The sequence below is a fragment of the Gavia stellata genome, chromosome 20, assembly GCF_030936135.1.
Source record: "Gavia stellata isolate bGavSte3 chromosome 20, bGavSte3.hap2, whole genome shotgun sequence".
NCBI lineage: Eukaryota > Metazoa > Chordata > Aves > Gaviiformes > Gaviidae > Gavia > Gavia stellata.
The window spans coordinates 887063-908637 of NC_082613.1; the positions used below are offsets into that span (position 1 = coordinate 887063).

The following is a 21575-nucleotide window of genomic DNA, read 5'->3' on the forward strand; positions in this document are numbered from 1 at the left end:
TGTGCTCCTCGGTAACACCACAACGAAGGCAAGCTGCCCCAGCACCTGCTGTTCAGTATTTCACCTCACTCGGTCAACAGCCAATGCAATCAAGTATATGGGGAAACAATAAAAATGGTATATAAAACAAAGTGTCCGCTCAACGTCCTGGTTTCCAGCCCTCTTTGCCAATTTCTGCCCCATCAGCCATGGTTGTGAGGATATATAAAGCCAGCACAATTCCTCGGTGTGGCCACGGCAAGACACGGACTGAATTAGAAGAATGGGAAGACTGGCCAGGAAAGGTAAAGCTGCATTTGCAAACTGAATCGCTTGATATAGGCATTGCTTGTACTTACTTTGGTGTGTCTCTGTCAGGGTCAGTTCTCATCAGAAGTCCACTTTCTGTGAAGACTGATATAAATATGTATGTTTTCTGCAGGTTAACCTTTCTGAATTACTTGTTTTCTTAATATTGTAAGAGCATTACAAACGCTATAAACAATTCCCAAATGTTTTTCAGAGAAGTAGATAACACTTTCACCTTCTTATTTGATTTTAGCCTCCTCCATAACTTCCATTCATTCCTCAATTAATTTTAGCTCCTGTTTATTTGCTAGTTTTATGCCAGTTGTAGGCTATTATGTGCTCTTCAGCAGGCATGATATTGCCGCCAGCACCCCTCTAGCTTTCTAGGGTTTTCAAGGCTGAGCCTTCTGTCAGTGCTTTTAAATCCCAGGCACCACATGAGAGCTGTGCCTTGTAATTGCACAAAAGCTGACAAGCTCAGGACCACAAACCTGACTTGGGAGCGGATCCGTGGCTCCACGCCTCGGTGGCCAGGCCAGGGCCGTGCCGCTCTGACCAGGCTGCTGCGGGTGCCCTCTTCTTCCAGGTGCCGGCATGGCGAAGCTCTGCACCCTGAGCATCCTCCTGAGCCTCCTGGTCCCCGCTCACACCACCAGGTCACCCGACTGCGGGGGCATCCTCACCCCATCAGGACTGAGCTACTGTAAGTCCTGACCCCACATCTCCCACACCATCAGCAGGGAGGGGAGGCAGCGGCATCTTTCAGTCCGGTGATGAAATACTGTCACCAGAAACTTATGCCTTTAATCAGCTGACTTTCATCATCCCCTTGCTATAGCTAGTAACAGGGGCGTTTAGCAAGGGATGGAGGCGTGTCACCTGGACAGATTTCGATCTGTCCATCTCTGTGCGTCAGACCACAAGCTCCAGAGGGTCTCATGAAATATCTGCCCTATTCCACAGTTGCTGAAGTTTCAAAGCCATATGCAGAGATGGTCCTCAGGCAGGACCTAATGGCCCCGACAGTCACAGACCTGTTTCTCGACTCCCCAAAGCCCAGCAGGTGAGTCCGCGGCTCTGCCTTGCCCAGGCTCTGCCACTGTACCACTGGCTCACGCCGGTGGTTCGCTGGAGCGCTTTGAATATTGTCACAAAAGGCATTTTGCCAGCAAGGGCAAAAATCCTCCTGGAGATCAACACAGCTGTTTGCCAGAGGGTTTAGAAACGAGCTCCTGCTTCCTCCTTTGGGGTCTGAGGGCAGCAGCCCCAGTGCCACCCTTGGGGCACTGATTTATCTGTGCGCTGTGCAGATCTCATGGACTTTAGGGCATTGCCCACTGCGAGGGCAGCCAGGGACTGCACATCAGTCTGTGCTGGTGTCCTGACACCTTCATTTCTGCTCCTGCAGGAATCAAATTAACTCTGTCAAAGTCACCGAGCTGTCCCTGTCTCTCATCCCCGACGCCGGGCTGCGGCTGAGCATTGATGTGGACCTCGGTATCACACCTGCCCCGTGAGTGCCGGGAACGCGGGGCTGGAAGCAGCCCAAGCTCCCAGCCGGAGCAATGGGGCCACATCCAGCACCTACCGTCTGCCTGTGGGAGCAGGGGGGCCGGGGCGAGCGGGACCGGGAGCAGCCCCCACGCTCCAGCCTCCACCTCTCCTCCCCGGCACAGCTCGACCACCAAGGTGATGAGACTGTCCATCCTGGCGGACCTCCACGTGGAAATGAACCCTGAAGGGAACCTGGAGCTGGTGACCTCTGCCTGCAAACCCACCATGGAGGAGATGCAGAGCACCGAGGAGATGGAAAGGTCGACCCTGCGGTTTTCCTCGTTATGGGCTCTGGGTTGCGGGGTAAAAGAAGAAACTGAGCCACAAGCATTTCTAGGGAGGAAGGTGATATGACTAAGACCTGCTCGCTGCCCTAAAAGCTTACAAAGGTGACCACAAACCCTTTATCTTCATGGGAGGAACTTTGTTCTGCGTGCAGGGTTGGTTCCACCCTTTTAAGTGCATTTCATTCTCTCATAAGGGAGTGGATCTTTTTTAAGTAGTGCAGCAGGAACATTTTTAATGCAAGTCCAATGACAGTGCTTCAGTGGTTTAGGATTCTGAATTGAAATCATAGCTTAATAGATGACAGAAAATAACGGTAATACTGTCTCCGGATACCTTTTGGATCCAATAAAAGACACTCACCTACCCTCAGCTAAGCTGGTTCTCACCTAACATCTTCTGTTCTGTTGTTTTCATCCAGCAAGTCCTCTAGTTCAGACGTGGAGAGCGAGATTAATGTTGATAAGGTAAGATAAAGTTTGTAAAGGTGTGAGACAGCAGAAGACAAAGTTGTGCAGTTCTGTAAGAACTAAAGCACTACAAGTCAACCTGGTGCTTTGCCAAGTGCCCCCGCAGCCCTGCACGCATGGCAAGGAGCAGCAGCCCCATGGTCACCCAACACTGCCGTGCTCCACCTCCCGGCTGCCGCACGGCCAGATGATGGGGACATCCGCATCAGGGGTGTTCGGGGACGCCCGATGCTGCAGACCCCCCTGTTCATCTACCACCTCTCTCTTTCTTCTTCATGCCACAGATATGCCTGGAAGTCTCCAAATTGCTGCTTTCGCCAAACGAACAGCTGATGTCTCTGACAGGTGAGTGTTTGGCTTTCAGCCTCCTTACAGACTAAGGGCGTCGGGGCTCAGTTTGGAGCAGGTGACGAGATGGGATGGGCTCCCACCCTGCAGCAGCGGCTCTGCTGCTGTCACCTCCCCGGGGACCCGCTCCCTCTGCCCGGCTCTCTTTCCCTGTCTCTTTACTTGGGAAACTCACACGCTTCCCAGCCCCAACCTGCTGTCACTGCTCCCCTCTTTCCGAGCGTCCCTCTGCTTGGTTTGCAGCTCAGTTCCCCATCACGCCGAGCTGCCAGGTCCAGTACCTGCCCCTGGCTGCACCCATGTTCTCCGAGCAGGGAATCACCATATCCTTGCAAGTAAGTCCTCGCTTTCCAGCACTCAGAGCCCAGCTCCAGGCTTTGGGAGAGCCGCTTCCTCCCAGTGCTACGTGTCCCAAGACACCTTAAACTCCTTTTCTCCTTGCCTGTATCCCGGCAGACGACTTTCCAGGTGGTGGGGATGGCGATCCCCCTGCCAGTCAGCCCCGTGCCGTTCAGCATGCCTGAGCCGGTGAACTCCAGCCCTTCCCACCTTACCCTGGCTTTCTCTGAACACTTCTACACCAGCCTCTTCTTCGCCCTGGAAATGGCTGGAGCCTTCAACATGACCATCCCGGTGAGTAGAGCAAGTGGGCAAGGAAGGAGTAGAAAATATGCATTTGGAGGGACAACCCTGGCCCACGAATGGCTTGGAGGAGACACGCGCAATGCAAAGAAATGAGAGTCTGTCTCCGAGTGCCTGTGGGAGCTGCAGCCCCTCACCCCAGGGCTCCCAAAAATATTTCTGGTTTAATGATACATGGAGAATTTGCCATGAAAAGTAACCAGAACGCTGGTCCCGGCACATACTGCCATGCAGGAAGGCTCCTGCATGTATGCGCAAGCGGCACAGTGCTCACCACGGGGTCCGCACGGCCGTGCTGGACGCGAGTCCCAGAGCAGCAGCCCCAAGCAGCCATCAGTCCGATCACAAGCCGTGCTTTGTTTTTCAGAGCCCACTGACCACCGCCACCATGGCACAGAAGATTACTCAGGTTCGCTGCTGTTGCTGGCGCTCCGAGAGGCACAGCCCCAGCTCAGGCAGTGCCCCCCCGGCCACCTGCCCACTGCCCCGGGGGCACACGGGGGATGGCTGCCATGCCCAGAAATAACCCCCCTCCCTCGGCAGATGGGCTCCCTCTTCCAGGAGGACCTACCGGTGATACTGCAAGCTGTGTTCAGGAGCTCGCCTCGGGTGGTGCTGGAGGAAGGCAAGGCAGCCCTGAAGCTCTTCCTCACCATTCAAGTCGGGGCGGGATCACCGGCTTTCCAGAGCTTCCTGAGCATGAACGTGGTGAGTGTGCCCTGCGAGTACGCTGAGCGTGCCCTGCGAGCGTGGCCGAGCTGCACCCAGGCAATGCCCTTTGCTCTGAGACCCAGCCCGACTGCAGCCGTTGCAGGGGGCTGATTTAGCCTTTACCTGCCACAGCGCTGGCGGTCCCGAGCAGCATTTGCCTCCGTTGAGTAGAGCAGGATGTGAGGAGCACATGGCAGGTGGCAGCACACGGATGGGTTCCTTGCATCCCACTATTCAAGACTGAAACGGGACTGTTTGCTCACTCTGATCCTGCCCTCTCTTTCCCCTTGCAGGATATGTCTGCGGGACTCCTCTTTAGCGTCGCTGACACAAGGATGATGATCTCTGCAACAGTGATAGAGTAACAAACCCAGCTACGCTCTGAGTCCTCGAAGGGGACGTGTCCCAGTCACAGCAGGGAGCGGGGAGGCAAAGTGGTCTGGGGAATTTCTTAGCTTTTATGGTTTGAGCACTGCAGAGGTAGCTCTATCCCGAGGGAAACTGTGGGACTCCAGTAACGTGGTTAGAGAGAAAAGTGGAAATTGCACCCGTCCACCCCCTGCACTCAGCACAGGCGTACGCAGGCGACCGGCACACGCCAACACCGTCTGCCTCTGCCTGTTCCTGCCACACCACCGGCACCGCTGCTGAGGAAAGCGCACGCTCAACCGACCCATCGGCAAACACAGCCTGTGACTGGGGGAACTCCAGTGTGCCCCGCCACGGCGGCACCTGCGGCTGCCCATCGCTCCAGACCCCGGCCCCGCAGCGTCCTGCGCCCCTGCCCGCCCACCCCAGCGCAGCCTGCCCGCTTCGGCAGGGCCCCGCAAAAGCTATTCAGTCTGAGTCCTGGGCGTCAAAATGTCCTCAAGCCCTTGCTGCTGTGCCCAGGGGGAAAGTCAGGCTCCAGCCGCCTGCTCAGATGTGCCCGGGCACCAGGTTCACTGCTGGCTTGGCCCCGGGCTCAGCCGCGGTGTTTGGGGGAAAACCACAAACCTCACTGCTTATTACAACTTATTACAAGCAGCTCCTGTGCCGCTCTTTGTTTTCCAGGGATATCGAGCTCAGCCTGGCTGCCTCCAACGTGGGTCCCGTGCCGGTAGGTGCCCCCAACCGCGCACCCCCCAAGCGACCGAGTGCAGCCGTGTCCCCTCTTTGCGCCATGCTGGTGTGACTTGCTGAATGCAACAGCCTGGCCACCCTCAGCTGCACCAGCTGGCTTAGACTGCCCTAAACCATCCCAGGCAGCAGTTATCGGCAGGGGAATATTTACTTTGGGTGCTCGCTGCACCCTGCAGAAGGAAGAGGCAGGTCCGTGCGGGACTAGAGGTGCCATGAGCATCAGGACCCCTCTCTTGCTGGTGCCTGCCCCTCTCCTCCTGCTTTAGAGTCACGCTGTAAGCGAGCTGACCGTGGATTTCCCTTTGGCAGGCTGCCTTACTGGAGGAGTTATTCTTGCCCACAATCCGTGAGGAGGTACCGGCTCAGATGAACGGTGAGGAGCCGGGAGTCCTGCAGCGGTGCTGCCACACAGGGTGCACGGCCAGGACGAAGGCAGCACCCGGCTGGCAACTGTCCCTCTTCTTTTTCCTAGTGGTCCTGAGCGAAGGCGTATTCCTGCCCCACATCTCCAGCTTTACCTACACTGACGTCAACGTCATGATTCACAAGGTAAGAAATAAGACATTTGAATTGCTCCCTATGTTTGATTTAAAGGGAACCCGGGAGCAATGCTTACCTCCCAGCTCCAGAATAAATCAGAGCCTGCTCCTCTAACCCTGTTAACCCCCAGAACCAAGTTTCATTGCTTTAGATGGGCATAGTTCCTCTCTAGCCCCCCTGACATGAGCACTAGCGGTGTTGGAGGGGCCATTGGCCTGCGGAGAGCCCGTGCAGGCTGACATGAGCCACACGAGCACCTTGCTCAGCCCTCGTTCCTCCCCTGCCTTAGGACTACGTCTTGGTCCCCTGCAACCTCAAGCTACAGGCGAGGACCGGAGAGCAGACCACCGTGGGCTGAAGTCTGGTGTTCGGAGTAAAACAGTGGCAAAATTGTTCCAGTGACTCCGAAATCACGCTTTGTGTTTTGTCACTGCTTGAAATGTTGAAAAATCTTCTTTCTTGCCTTGCTAAAACAACACTTTCCTCAGATTTAGGATAATAATGGCATTGCACTAGCGGCTTTCTCTTCCGCTCCTGCTCTTGGTATTTTTGTTGCACAAAGAGGATGGATTGTAACAATGTTCCATGCTTTAATTAAACATTTCTCTTTAAAACTGCATTTTCTGGTATGACTACTGACTTTTTCCCCCCTCAACAATTTGTACCTAAAGACAGATTAATTTTGTCTTGCTAAATACTGGTACCAGTACGGCTGTCCAGACCTTACATTTAATTAAGGGAGCATGAAAATTCTACTAATTTATAAGGATGCAAAGCAGGCCCATGCCTCTCAGCTGCAGAATGACATGGCTCCTACCAGCAAGAGATCTTTCATCTGCTTTTCCTCCATTTCTCACGTTACTATGGGAACATTACGGCTGGTGGTTTTCTCTGGGTCAGAAAGAAGGGAAGAAAAAAAAAAAAAACAGTCTGCACAATGGTTTCTAATTTTAGGCTTGAAGGCAGTTATATTTTCAAAACTATACTTCTGACAAAGCTCACCACAGAGAAGATGCTGAATGAAAGGTGACTGCACAGGTACAGACGGTGCCACGCGCCGGCTCAGCACGCGCCCGCCCAGAGGCGCCAGCGGCTGCATTTGGCAGTGTTGGAATGCTCTTTCCTACTGACCAAACGTGCCTCCGTGCTCGAGAGGTTGTTCAGAAAACTAAAGGGGGGGGAAACAATCCTCAACAGACTTGAGTGTCCAGAATGGGAGGGTGGGCTGGTAACAGAGCTCCCAAAGCCGCTCGAGTTGCTCCATCGCCGGGTGCTGTTGGCAGCTGCCTCCGGACAGGGTGAGTGCATCGCTGTGCCGGTGCCCGGGAAGAGCACCCTCACTGCTGACTGTGCAGCTCTCACATAAGCTCTCTGATGGTGTTGCTTCACTTAACACCCCAGCCATGAAACCATATTAATTACATATACATCTGCTTTCACTTGCAACAGCTATACACATCGTTTCTAGCCTCTAGAGCTGCTGAGCAGCACTTCAAAACCTCATATTTCAGCGACTCAGAAATAGGAAAGCAAACAAAACAAGCCAAGTTGATTTATTATAGGGAATAAAAAACCCTGAAGGTTTATATGCCCAGCTTGGGGACCTGACTAATGATTTTAATGCCCAAAGTTGGCAATAGTGGGAACTGCTCCTAATAAAAGTTTCCTGGTAGACCTGCAACCATTATTCTTTGACTAATATGTCTTAAACCAGTTTCCCAAAAGGAATAAGCTACAGTAGTAAAAAGACATATTTACTTACCAGTGAATATTCTGGCTTTAGGCTTTACTGCATGGCTCTGCATCTCCAGTGTAAGGTTGGGGTCACGGGAGCTGCACACCCCGACTCCCAGCCCCACACACCCTACCTGGGACCCGCCACGGGCTCGGGGGCAGAGCTGGCTTACGCTGGAGAACTGGGGTCTTCTGCTGCTCCCTCCTGTCACCCGACGTACAGCTGTGTCCGCAGGAGATGGCCAGTGTTGTCCCCAGCAGTCACTTCAGGTTCACCTGGAAAAAGAAATGCTGAAAAAAGCGTTGGTATTAGCGTCTTTGGCATAAACAAAATCCATAAGCTTCCGGGGCAGTATCCCAGGGTCCCACAGGACGCACGGCTTCCCTTGCGGAGGCACGTGGAGCAGGACGTGACAGCCGGATGCTTCAAATGCTGGGGAAACAGAGACGGGTCCCTTCGCCAGCCCCCGTGGAACAGCAGAGTGACGAAGCTTTACCAGGGACATTCCTGGAGCAAAAGCTGGAGAGCCCATAGTCCCATAAAGAGATTTTCCAGCATGTCAGGGTGCCAGCACGCTGGAAAATGACTGTTTAGTGGTTTTTCCACTGTGGACAGGATTGTCCCAGTTCTTAGGAGTTCCAACTTGCAGTTTCCTGCTCTGGATTTACTCCTGAACCCACCAGCAACTCAGAGCACTAGATTTACAAGCTGTAGAAGTAATGAGTTACACCGAGGAGATGCTGCCCTTTCCTTTTGAAAAGGTTCCTCTGCTCCTTCCCGCTCAGCCCCATGCGATAAACGATGCGACGGAGGCCAGGCCCCGGGAGGAAAAGCCATTTCCAGATGCCCGAGGAGACTTTTCCACTTTTCTGCTATCCCAGGCTCGCGCAGCCCCTGCCCCGGCTCGGCAAGACAGCGAGCTCTCCAGTTACACCCCTCCCGCTGTCTTTTCTTTCTCAAGTCAAACAGAGCCCAGGACAGTCACAGATCACAGATTACTCTGCAGCGTGCCAGCAACATTAATCCCCCCCAGCAACCCAGAACGCACACAGAAGCACTGGCCAGAAAAGCGTGCAAAAAAGGTGCTGAACTTTACTTACCGCACAGGAGGTGTTTGCTCAGGAACCAGAACAAAACCTCGTACCAACAAAGCCCATTACGCCAACCTGCGGGCAAAACGATGGACGGAGGAGCCAAGCCCCGTCAGTCCAGTAACCCCGAGGCGGCACAAAGCAGCTGCGAGCGCTCCGGCTGCGCGGCTGCCAGCGCAGGTCAGCGGGGCTGCTCATCCTGCCCACCGGATAGCGGGGCCACACAGCCCCCGAAACCCCGCTCTGCCGGCACCGCGAGCGTACCGACGTCAGGGAGCACGAGCAGCGGGGTCTGAAGCTCCCGGTTCATGAGCACGGCCCGATCGACCACGGTGTCACTCTTGTTCACACCCTGCACGGCAGAAACTCACCCGCGTGGTTTAGCTGTGCTGGGGCTGCCCGCAGCACGCTGCTTGAGCAGGGAGACCCATCCCCACGCAGGAACGTCACTTCTGCCCGGGGACAGGGCAAGGTCCATGTTACCGGCAGCTGAACGGCCTTTGGAGAGCACGGTTCCACGGCACCATCAGCCTGCACGGGGCTGGGAACCAAAGGAGCCGTTCAGACTCGCCAAAACACCGGTCTTCAGCATCACCATGTGCTTCAACCCACCCAAAACCCTCCTGCCGTGACACAAGACATGCCAGCTCACACAACGACGGTGTGTGACACCAGGTTTGCCATTTGGCACAGCACAGGATTGCTCTGGGCAGTTCGCATGAACCGGGACTGCCGGTCCAGCGCATCCTCTGCCGTGTTCAGTGATCCCTCTGCAACATCCCCCTGCGATGCTGGAAATTAATGCAACAACCAAGGGCTTGGGCCAGGCAGATTCTGAACTATTCTTACCTTTAGGCAGAAATGCAGAACAGGATATTGCCCCATCCGTTACCTGGTCGGTGCTAGACTTCTTCTGTGCGTCACCCACGCTTTAACAGTGACATACCACCAGCAGCTCTGGGGACACTGGCCAGTAAGAGTTAACACACTAGTAATAGCGTCTAGTGCTGGGAGAAACAGGTGTTTGAGAGGCCACTTAAGACCTCAGATGTTGGGGGGTTTACCCAGAACCTTTTATTTTTTCTGAAATCAAAAACGCCTGAATTCTTTTCCCTGGGACACGCAGAGACCGACTGTTATGTCGGTCTAAGCAGACACGGACTATTGCAGCCGGATGGGTGTGCTCCAGCGTTATCATGCTTCTCAGGTATCTGGTAATGAAGTTTTCCCCTTCAGATCCTATTAGAAAATGCTTCACGACCTTTGGAAATCCGATTTCATTCTGATTTCTGCCTGGGGATTAGCACTCGCTCAGTAGGTTACCTGGCCAGGAGTAGCCACTGAAAATCCAAGCGGTTTTTTTCTCAGGAAGTTTGAGTGGAAAAAGTTTTCAAACCGAAATATCAGTTGTCACAAAGGAACCAGGTCCCATAGCAAGAGGCAGGACAGATACTCTCCCTGAGAAGCATCAGAAACCAGAACCTCATTCCAAGCACTAAAAAAGTAGGAATGTTTATTAAAAGAGTTACATGACAAACGTACCCCGAGCTCCTGCTCAGCACTTCATACCCTTCTGAACGTGGATGGTGACATTTACTCAGAAAGCCATATGCAGCAAGTTCACTTTCTCATTATACAAGAACAATTTTCCCTCAGAACAAGTTTAACAATTCCACTGCAGCGTCACATGCAACTGCTATAACCGTGACCCCCAAATCACGCTAATTTCTCTAAATAAATATCTGTACACAGAGCTGCCTATCGGGTTTTGGCTTATGCATGTATCTTAGTACTCACACAAGCCAATTAACTTGAAAGTGTCGTAAATGTTATCAAGGACCTTGAATCAAGTTTAGAAAAGAAAAGTAGATAATGCCGGTCTCGATGCTCCATCCTTGCTGGTCTTTCTTCCTCCTTCTCTGCCCAGAAAGACCTCTCCGTGCCTTGTACTCCCCAGCTCACACCAGAATCACCAGCAGGCCCTGAAGAAGCGCAAGGAGCGACACATCCACGTTATTTCCCGACTTCCAGGGATGCTGGTTCACAACGGCTTGTCAGCAACACACAGTGAATAGAAAACCCTCTGGCAAAACACCCTGTGCCCACAGTGCCCTTCGGGAAGCGTTGGAGAATATCCCAGCTCCTCTGAGACATCTCCAGGATGCACAGGGCTGGAATTTGGTGCAATTCAAGGCACTTTGAACGGTGCCACTGGAAAGGGCTTGCCAGACCCCCCAGACCCACATCACACAGAGTGCTCCGGAAAGGAAAGGCAGCCTGGACGGGGGAACCAGGACCTCCCCCAGAGGGGCTGAACACTGCTCACCATGTACCTGGTTCCATACTACTCATGGGCATGAAGTACTCAGCACCACTTTCTGGCCTGAAGGAGGTCAGACAGAGCAACCCTTTCCAGCCTGTCAAGGCTTAAAATCTACAGCTCTCGCACACTAAACCACCACTGGCAGGGTCCTGTTAGAGGAGCCAGCTGCTAGGAACAGCCCCAGTGACCTGCACTGGCGCCTTGCAGGAGGAAATAGCCTTGCTGAACACTTACCGCCAATATCTGAATATCCACCTTTATTAAGGGAATGCCCAGCACGTTTGGCAGAGGGATCCCGATGCCCAGAGCGCCTGCAGGGGACAGACAGGTCCTTGCACACCGCCGGAGGGGTGAGCCCAGCTCCCACCCCACGGCAAAGCTGCTCCCAGGGAGGGCGAAGGGAGCAGAGCTGCTCGGGAGGCACGGACTGCAGCACCACTGCGCACCATGCGTTTTGGCTCCTCTGCCACCGTTGCCAAGGCCCTTAGGACTGAAGCTGGGGTGGATGGTGTAAGAATAAGGTTGGGACTTTTAACTACAGCCTCAAAATGGGGACTGCAGACCTTTAATCGCGCCAACTCTCTTGTTACAGCTTTCAATCATGCACACATATCCCTCTCCCCTCCTCAAAGCACTCCCAATGCTACAGCTATCCCGGTCACCTTACCATTGATAAGGGGCAATAACGTTTCCGCCAGCAGACTGCTGCAGTGTGGCTTCAAGTTCGAGATCTGAACCAGAGAAGGAACAAGCGTGTGAGAGGCGCTGCCAGGCATACGACAGCGGCACGCACAGCCCAGCACCGCGGCTGGAAGACAGCCAGTCCTTGGGACTGGAAATCACTTCCCACTGACACAGCAAAAGAACAAATAGTCCCTCTTTTCTTTAAAGCAAATTATTTTTCTTCCTCGATTTGTATTTGGTGCTTCCTTTGGGAAACCTTCTACCAGGTAAAACTCCTGCTGGAGCTCCGTGTAAGCTTTGCCCAAGCAGGGGTGAATAAACAGGCTTCAGGCTTCACATTTGCATTATTAAAAAAAGCAGAAGGGGAAAACAAAAAAGCAGCAAAAGAAGAATTGCTACTACCTACAAAGCAGAGCAGCTAACAACTATCCTCAGCAGATGTGATCCGTCACAGCCAGGACACGTTTCAGCATCACACAGCGACTGCGTGTCTCCCTCCTTCCCCAAAGCCGCAGCGCAGAGCACTCGGCCACGCCATGCCCCTAATAAAGCCTAGACTGGTACGAGGGACTTACGTTACTGATGCCAACATCAGAAGACTCCAAGGAGAGGGAAATGCTGCAGGGAAAGCAAAGCAAACAGCACGTCAGACACCAAGGCACCGGCCAGAGCTCGCAGATCCCTGTCCTGAGACCCCTGCCAGCTCCTAGTGCAGCGCTACTCAGCCCGTGGGCAAGGGATCCCTGTGAGGCATCATCGGGGCACCCATAAAGGGATCACTACATCGTAACACAAAAAGCAGGCACTGTCACACTTGCAAGAGAGAAAAGAAAATAGGAAAATAAAAGCTTCACCTAGTTCTTATTTGCGTGTAAAGCAAGCAGCACTGCAACAGGGCACACGCTAGCTCCTGGCTTCCCCTTCCCTCTCCCGTGCTCAGGTTATTCCCCTTAGGAAGGGAGTCAGCTCCTGGTTAGCTGAGAGCAGAGCTTCTAGAAAAAGCATCCAGTCTGCATTTAAAGATCATGAGCTCTGGAGAATTTGCTACAGCTTCTAATCTATCATTGCAAGCACACAACTATCTCCACAGCTAAAACGTATGCTTTATTTCCACTTTGAATTTCTCTTTCCTACTTCCATTGAATCTTGTTACATCTTTGTCTATTGGATTAAAAGCCCTTTGATGCATTTCCATTCTCTATATTGCTGCATACAAGCTATGCCAATGTTGCTTCTAAATCTAGCTCTTTGACAAGCTAAATGGCTTGAAATCCTCAAACCTCACACTACAAGGAATGCTTTCCAATCTTTAATCATACCTTGACTGGCATTAATGACAGTACTTTCCTTTACTCCTTTATCACTCATGTCCAATATCAGACATTTCAAATTACCGCCCAGGATCAAAGTCAAGCTGACAGTCTTACCATTATTCAGGTTACCTCATTTCTCCTTGCTATAAAACTGACACAGACTTTTCCTCCAGTCTCCTAAAACTTTCCCACTGCTGTAACTGTTTCCCAAAAGTCAGCGATACCTGTCCACCTCGTGCCATCAGCCGGTACGAAATTCCCAGATTCAGAAATATCTGTTTTACAGACACTGAAAAGCATTTCAAGTTAGCGGCCCCAGAGCTAACATTGCACCGCAGAGAACGTCACCAGCCTGTCAGAGGGCAGCATCGCCCGGCTCTGTCGCAGCCGCGTTTGTGCAACGCTCCCGTCCCTTCTGCCCTGCTTCAGGCAGCTCCAGCAGCGCCGTGTCACCGAGGGACACGCTCTCACAGCGCTTGGAGCGTCCCTGATGAATTGCAGCCCTTCCCGCTGTCCTGCTCTCTTCTGGCCGCTGCTTCCCAGCAAACTGAACCTGTACCCTGAGCGCCGGGAAAGCCGGAGTTTCCCCGCACGGCTGAACACCCAGGGCTGTCTCAGGGGAGCGAGCGGGCTGGGGCGGCACAGCCGGCTTTGCTTCGAGCCCCCCCACGGAGCCGCTGCGGGGACAGCCTACCTGCCCAGGGACAGCCCCAGCACCAGTCTGCCTCCAGCAATCGAGATGTGGGCGTTTAGACCGAGGTCCTGCAAGCAGAGAGGGAGAGGATCAGCCCCTGGAGACGTCCCCGTCCCAGCTGCCAGTCACCGGGCTGGCTGCGCACTTCACCGGTTGGAGGACTTTACGTCCACACTTACGGCCTTCAGCAGCAGGAGGTTGAGGATGGCTCCATCTAAACTCTTAACGAACACCTGAATCATGACGGAAAGCTCAACGGTGGCTTTGTTTTTTTTCCAAGAGGATGAGCGGGTTCCCAGACAACGTTAGCTTAATGCTCAGAGGACTGGTCCCAGGGCAGGTGGAGCACTGTGGGAACGGGGGACAGAGGGGGGTGACTCCCATGCCCCACACACTGGCCAGGCCGGGGATGGACTCTCGCAGCCCCCTAACTCTGTAGGGCCTCCCCCAAGGTCACAGAGACCTTGGACAAGCCACATTTACAGAGCAAATAGGTCCGGCAGCACGGGTCAGCACTCCTTGCTGCGGGCAGTAAGGGGCTGAGGAAGCCAAGGCGGACACGCAGGGGGCTGTGGCCGTAAGAGGGTGCCCGTGGTGCCGAGGAAACGGGAGATGCCAGGCGTTTATCAGCTCTTTCGGTCTGTGGCTGTGAGCTGCGAGAGAAGACCTTCCGCTGCTTAGGGAGCGGGAGAAGGTTGGCTACAGCCGATGGCACACAGGAGAGTGGGCACCGTGCAGAGGCTGCCGAGGGCTGGGCACAAACCCCCGGTCCCTTCACCCGCTCGGGCAGCAGGGCAGCCTCGAGCTGTGCTGGCACGGCTCGGCCGCGGTGCATGCTCAGCATGGCCAAAAGGAGGGGAGCAGAAGACTGGAGACCTTTGGCAGCAGCACCCCGGCACGTCCAGGTGCATCGCTTGGATGGCCTCGGACCTGGTGAGGTTTACACAAACCCTCGCGCCAGCAAAAGTCACTCACCCCCGCAGGAAGGAGGGTCGTGATGGCTTCTTGCAGGCGGCTGGCACCGGAGAACTGTTGGAACAAAAGCACAAGCAGCCCCGATGAGCACTCCAGCTGACTTCAGCAACACCCATCCTGCCAGGGCCCCCCCCCTCCTCCCACTTGTGTCCCTGTTCCCAGCCAGCTTGTTCACACTCCTGGGGCCAGTCCCCGAGCCCTCATTCCCTCGCTGTCCCCAGTGAAGCCCCGGGCAGCTCAGTCACACACAGACCTATGTTACAGCAGCACCCCGAGCCTGAGCCCTCTCCATCGCTCCCCAGCTGCCTGGGCGATTCCCGGTCAGTCATTAAGGTGACAGCAACCAGCAGCAGCAGGAGAGGCTTTCAACATTTGTCAGTGTGTAATATTTCCCAGTGGAAGTACAGATCGGAAGTACAGAAGATGCGTATGCCTAGAGAATCGCATTGCATATACGAAGTTGCTTTTCTCAGTGACATTTTGCAGACTCCTTGAAACGGATTACAGACCTCCAGGAGTCCATGGCATAACCAGTACACAACTGGTTTTAACAGGTATCCCTGGGGGTGCCCACACAGAAACAAGAACGGCTGACGGTTGCACATGCTATTATAGCTTTCTGAAAAGAGCAGTGAGGAGGCAGCGCGGGGGCTTGTGCATGGCTGCGAATGCCATGCACGACTTGCTCCCTGAGCCGAGCTAAGGTCAGCCTGACGTGTGTCCCTTGCCACCTCCCCTGGCATGCAATACAGGGGCTGCTACACTCACAACTTCTGGCGTGCAGGTGAAGGTCTGCGGCGGTATCTGGATCAGGAGGGACAGGACTGCATTGAGAAAGCTCTGGCGCAGTCCCAAGACCAGAAGCTTGTCCAGCAGCGGAGGCAAAGCGGAGGGGGACGAGTCATGGGGGATGATGCTGCCTCCCACCTGCTTCACTGCACCCTGCAAAGAGAGGCGACACGGGCGTTAAACTCATCCTTCAAAGCTCTGAGGCATGCCCAGATCCTCGAGACGGAGAGCGCGGGGTCTGTGCCCACTGAAACAGCCCTCCTCTCACCAGCAGCTTAGGGAAAGCATTGGGCTCGGAGCAATTCCTTCTATATTTACTAGACGAAAGGAGTTGATAAAGGCCAGAGCGCGTAACTGAGGCCTTCTTAGCTAATAACACACTTTGTCCAAATCACAACTCACTGCTGCAGTTCATCCTTGAGATTTCACCCAAGAGCAAGCCAGCGGTGAAGGCGCTGCCAGCCCGGCGGTCCCAGCCCTGCCTTCCCTCCCTCCAGCGCCCAGCCGGGCGTGAGCCATCCTCTGACTCTACAAACTGGTGCCGATACCACCTACATGCTAAGGGACCAGCGCTGACCATCCGGGGGTGGTGGGGGCAAAGACTAATCCCGATGAAGTGTCTGCACAAAAGCCAAAGCAGCAGTGCTGATGGTACAGACTGCAGTGTTCGTTATCAGCCCTTGCTGTTCTTTATTGCTTATGCCCCAGTTGCTTCTCGCTAGCCACTTTCTTTTCTTTAAGCTCTCCTGTGTGAAAGTACTGTTTGCTTTTTGCTGGTTTTTTTTTTTTTTCCTCAGTGAGACAGAAGTAAAAAATACATCCATTAGCATGGCTTAGCATTCACCCACCAGAGCGACTGAATGGCGAAGGCAAAAAGCAGTAACACCCAGCCTGCGGGCAGGGCGAGGGGGAGGATGAAAACTGCTTGTCCCAACAGTTACAAACAGCAGACACACCGTCTCAGGGTAAGTTTGCAAACGGAGCAACAGAGGGCTTGAAGAAAAGCACTCACAGGCACTTAGCGGTGATTTGGGTAAGGGTCTAAACATTTAGCTAGCATTTCCAGAACAAGTCGTTAGCCCAGGTCCTGTGTGGGGTTGTACTGGAAGAAGAACTGCTCCCACGGATGAGGGGAGCACCCTGAAAGGCACCACGCCGCGGTCACACTCACGGGGTCCTGCTGCCCAGCGTTAACTTACGTCTAAATCCAACCCAAGGAACAAGCCGGAGGTAAACGGGAGGCTGGCCAGCTGGTAGTGAATCGTTCCGGCCGTACCGACTGGGATCACCGCTTCACAGAGAAAAAAGATGGTTACAACATTGGGAAATAAGCAGCAACACAAACTCCTCTGCTGACCCCGCAGGCCACCGGCCAGACCTCAGCCCCCCAAGCCAGGTCCCGAGCTTGCACTTCTGTGGGACACTCGCTGCTACCCAAAACGGCCAAAACATCCCCAAATTCAGCTTTGTGGGATCCGTCTTTAGAAAATAGCCCAATAAGAGCATCAAAGATAATAAGCTAAATCCAAGGGTGATGTATAAAAATGGCGTGAGGAGGGCCAAGGCACGAGCAGTTCACTTGGACTGCTCGGGCGTGAATTCGAGGATCAGTAACAGTCCTGCAGAAGTGCAGCTCCTCCCTGACACGCTCTTGGACTCGACGTGGGAATGGGCACTTCCCACCGCAGGACTGCGGGGAACGCGGGGAAGCAGCACCTCACCCTCCGCAAGAAACGCACCGTTGAGAGTGCCCAGGAGCTGGATGTTCACGAGGTTGACGACAATATCGACTACTGGACACAGCTGCAACACAAAGCAGAAAGGCGACCGCTCAAGCCCCTCGCCACCCCTCCGCAGGGAGCCGTCAGCCTGATCGCACCCACTCCTTTTACTCTACACCCCCAGGGAAGCAGTGCTGCGGGGCACTGGGGCAGCAGCTGGGGTGCTGCTGGGGGCAGTGGGGCACCCCTGGAGCTGTGGTACCGCACCAAAGGGGATCGCTTTGATCTGGGGAATATTTCAGGCATCGCCCTGCGGGCAGAAACACGCCGGCAGCGGCCAGGCTGGCCACGGGCATCCCGGCCGAGCGGCGCGGGCGCTAGTGACACGGGAAAGCAACACGGAGAGACGGTGCAGCTTGCTGTGACCTTGCAACGTGTTCCTGATATTTTTCTGTTTCGGGAGGGCAATCTCCAGGCTTACCAGACCGGGCAGAGTTGCTGTCAGCTGGTTAAGCACTATCTCATTTACTGATAGGGACAGTAAGCTGGAAAAGAGAAAAAAACAAATTCCAATCACTACAAACACAGCTCCAGGATAGGAGACCGAAGGCTCTCCAGCCTTCATTTCACACACTACTGTGTCCGTAGCCAACCCCTCAGGGACACTCTTGCAGCTAATCCTGGCAAGAGCAGGGGCTGTGCGGAAGGCAGGGAAGGCAAGGAGCTGCTCGCCTCACCGAGGGCAGAATTGGGCTAATTTCCGAGAAGTGAAGGCTTCCGCACGTGGGGTGTGCAGACACCACTGCACAAAAGGAGCGAGCCTCTCGCAGCGTAACCTGAGTTTGGTGGTATTTAAATCAGGGCTGGTATTTAAATCAGGGCTGTCGTTAAGGGAGGGTGGGGTTGTTATGAACCATCTCCACATTAGTTATGGGAAACAAACAATTTACGTGTGGAACAACAAGAGGAGAAATCTGCTGTGTAACATTTCAACACTGCTGCTAAATAGCTCACTCTGGGATGCGCGATGCCTGCAGGCAGCGCACAGCCATTTACTTTTGATAATCAATATATTTCTGGACTATTGAGTTAGAACATGCAGCAGCACACTCAGCAAGCCACAGACAGCAGGAATTCATTATGCATCTTGTTATTTATGCTCAAGTTGTGCCTGTAGACACATCTGAGGAACGGCCATGAGGTCAGTCGCATACATCCACACTCCCCCTTACCCCACAGGGAGCTCACTTCCTGCACACCATCCCTTTAATCCTGCTAAAGCTTAAAATATGACCCCCAGAGTGGGTGAGTCGTGTTCCTCTGTTCACTCACACAGTCTCTTTCAAACCAGCTGCTGCACTGATTGAAATATAATGCATAATGCAAAAATTAATTAGGAGAAATTCAATGAACCTGAAAAGTGAGTAATTCAAAAGCAATAAAAGAAAATATTCCCCATCATCAATTTACTGTTGCACTCATCAATACATTAAGTCAGCAAATTCTTTCTGCCAAGAATTTAATAAGACTGAGCAAGAGATGGGACATTTGCATGGGATTACACACGCCCGCAGCAGTCAGACCAGGAGTCCATATGCCTGGCATCTTTCTGTGACAGCAGCCAAAGGCAGAGTATAAAACCAGGGCAAGCAATGGTGCCGTTTTCCTAGAACTCTCCCTGGGCTGTTATTCCTACCCTTTGGATATGAATTCACCAGCTAAGCCTAAAGAAAGTGCACTGGAAGAGGTATCAAACCTCATACTTCATATCTTAGTAGTTCCACGGGCAAACAGGGCAAATTAACCCTCATCTTCCAACAACCACATTTTTTTGCCAGTTCCACTGAAGCAACTGGCTTTGGCAATGGGAAAGAAATTACTTCCCTGAGGCCTGGCTCTGTATCAGCTTAGCACCGTCTGTGTCCTGGCAGACTGTCTAGATCATTGGATAAAGAGAAGAGGATTACAGGCAATGGAAAACATAAATCCACAGGCACTTACCCAGAAAGGAGCTTGATCTTTACGGCACCAAGAATGCAGAGGCAGTCTTCAATGACAACCTGGACTGTGCCCGATTCAAAATTCGTGCATTTAATGTTTGCAGTAATGTTCACGTCCACTAAGATATCAATTAGTTCTGAAAGAAGGCCAACCAAGCTGAAAAAAGTAAACGGGTTGAACAGATTTCATCTCTCAGCCTCTAACCGAGAAACTTGGCAAAGTCAGAAGCGACAAGCTGCAGCTCCATCTCCTGCAATTCATTAGAAATGCCACAAGCCATCTTTTGGTGCCTGTACTGCTCCATGACTTTATTATAGGTAAGAAACACCTAGAAATCCATAAAAGATGCAAAACGTTGCACCGTAGGAAGCCCGTGCGTAGGGCTTTCCCTTAACAGCCACCGCGAGACACCACACTCACCAGTTGCCGCTGAGCTCCAGCTTCGCGGCGATGGTCAGCTGGACCCCGATTCCTGGCAGCAGCACCACTGACAGCCTGGGGAGCTGAACCTTGACAAGGTGTAGGCTGCAAACAACAGCAAAAGCTGGCACAAATTAAAAGCATCTTCCAACAGCTGAGCAGCCGTACGCACTGAGGAACCTACAGCGCCCACATCACCACGGCCACCTCCAGCTGGAGGCACAAGCGTTACAGGCAAGAGATACCAGCTCCGGGATGAGAGACAGAGTCTGCAGGTGAAACCCAAAAGAAGGCATCCTAGAACCAGGTTGGGGTGGAAGCCAACTTTACACAGCAGTCAGCTTTTTCTCTCTGTGGCCCCTTCCTCCCTCCCTCAGCACCGTCAAGCATCTCAGAGGTCAACAGCAGCAGCAGAGCCGTCATTCGGCATCCCTAACCTGCAGTGCACTTCACCACCCACCTTGCTACCACACAGAAAACTCTTGTCAGGCCAGAATTCAGTATCGAAATAAAGCAAGGATAACTACTTGGGCCAATCATGCCAGCTGCAGCTCAGCTTTTGTTGCTTCAGAACTGCTGGTCAAGGTGCACTCGCGGAGAAGCCCTCGCTCCCCACTTACCCAGTGATGCTGGTGGGAGAGTTCAGCAGACCCCCTTCACCCATGATGTTTGGGAGCACGAGGCCCTGGAGGTGCTGCTGGAGAAGCCCGTTCTGAAGTATGGCATCCGAGAGAACTGGAAAACATCTCTGTGTGAGGACTGGCACTTGAAGCAATGACCTCTCTCCACTCGGTCAGATGTCTCCCAGCAAAGGAGTCACACAACAAAGCCCCACTGCCCCCCAAAACTCCTTATAAAGTCATCAGCTGTCTCAATGCAGTCAAATCACACAGGGGATGGTATTCCACAACACGCACTAAACCAAACCTGCCCTTGGAGAACTAAGCAGGGGGGATAGCAGTGGAGAGCATCCCAGACCTCCGACTTAAAGATTACAGCACGGTTGTGCGCTACCAGAAATGACAGTGACCCCACTCAGGGGTCGTGCTTCAGCTCACAGCTTTTTTCCCATTTATAAAGGGGATTTGTTTGTTCATTTTAAATAGCAGCAACTTGAAACAAGCCTCTTTTTTTTGCTGGAGCATTGCAAAGATTAACGCGGCTGCTAAACTTCACAGCAGTTGTTCACCAAATATCAGCTGCTCCAATATGGAAATGAGAAACTAAGACAAAAAGAGGAAATACTCCAGATCTAGCCCTGAAATTCTGTACGGCTGCTGAAACGTGTCCCAGTTCTGGAGCTTAGAGATTTCCCTGACCCGTGCCCCAGCAACGGCTGTCAGAAGCTCTAAGCAAAGTCTGCAGCCCTGAGGAACTATAAAATAAAGATGAAGACACTCGGGAGGTTTTACTCCACATAATGGTCCCACACAGCTTTCAAAACAAACATAACTCATGTTTTCTAGTTACCATTCTGCATCGCCCCTGGACTGACAGCGCAGGACAGACCCGACAAGACTCCTTGAGAGGGCGAGAGGAGGCCACAGAAAAAGACGATTCCAAAAAGCTTCAACATCATCATCTCCAGAAGACTCCCCTGCTGGCAAGGGAGACATGAGAGTGAAAAGTGGGGGAAGAGCCTCTAAGAAGAGACCCCAGTGTCTTTACGAGGAAAGAGGTCGCGTGAGAAATCCCTCCTCTACTCTTCATCGAGCTCGAGTAAGACTCTGCTCGAGCCTGGGGCAGCAGGACCTTCTTCATGTCCATGCACGCAGACAGACTTCAAGCGTGGGTCAATAAAAGCCCTTTCCTTTGTGACTTGCCCCGAATATTCTACGTGTTCACACAAAAGAAAGCCAAACTGCTTTT

The 21575-nt window shown here is 53.1% G+C and overlaps 2 protein-coding genes across 2 annotated transcripts; one reads left to right on the top strand and one right to left on the bottom strand.

The window, feature by feature from the left end:
* The first annotated feature begins 262 nt into the window (after positions 1-262).
* LOC104264546 (protein TENP-like) lies at positions 263-6318 on the top strand. The gene is made up of 16 exons (XM_059827390.1): positions 263-284; positions 875-991; positions 1252-1351; positions 1697-1801; positions 1965-2102; positions 2549-2594; positions 2882-2942; positions 3189-3280; positions 3402-3578; positions 3955-3996; positions 4131-4295; positions 4592-4659; positions 5352-5397; positions 5730-5793; positions 5893-5969; positions 6250-6318. Exons 1-16 carry the CDS (start codon positions 263-265, stop codon positions 6316-6318), a joined length of 1389 nt encoding a protein of 462 aa, XP_059683373.1.
* Positions 6319-10744: 4426 nt separating this feature from the next.
* On the bottom strand, positions 10745-21288 carry LOC104263343 (BPI fold-containing family B member 4). Its single transcript, XM_059827170.1, is given in 16 exon segments — positions 10745-10768; positions 11344-11420; positions 11777-11840; positions 12369-12411; positions 13801-13868; positions 13980-14072; positions 14074-14148; positions 14776-14829; positions 15544-15717; positions 16764-16855; positions 17304-17367; positions 17767-17830; positions 19287-19442; positions 19707-19811; positions 20327-20441; positions 21177-21288. Coding segments are annotated over 16 exon segments (1380 nt in total).
* Positions 21289-21575: the final 287 nt, after the last annotated feature.

Excerpts from the sequence above, each read along its gene's own strand:
- LOC104264546 (XM_059827390.1), top strand. The coding sequence starts at position 263 with ATGGGAAGACTGGCCAGGAAAG. Across the intron at positions 4,660-5,351 it reads ATCTCTGCAACAGTGATAGA|GGATATCGAGCTCAGCCTGG; the intron begins GTAACAAACCCA and ends TTTGTTTTCCAG. Across the intron at positions 5,398-5,729 it reads CCAACGTGGGTCCCGTGCCG|GCTGCCTTACTGGAGGAGTT; the intron begins GTAGGTGCCCCC and ends TCCCTTTGGCAG.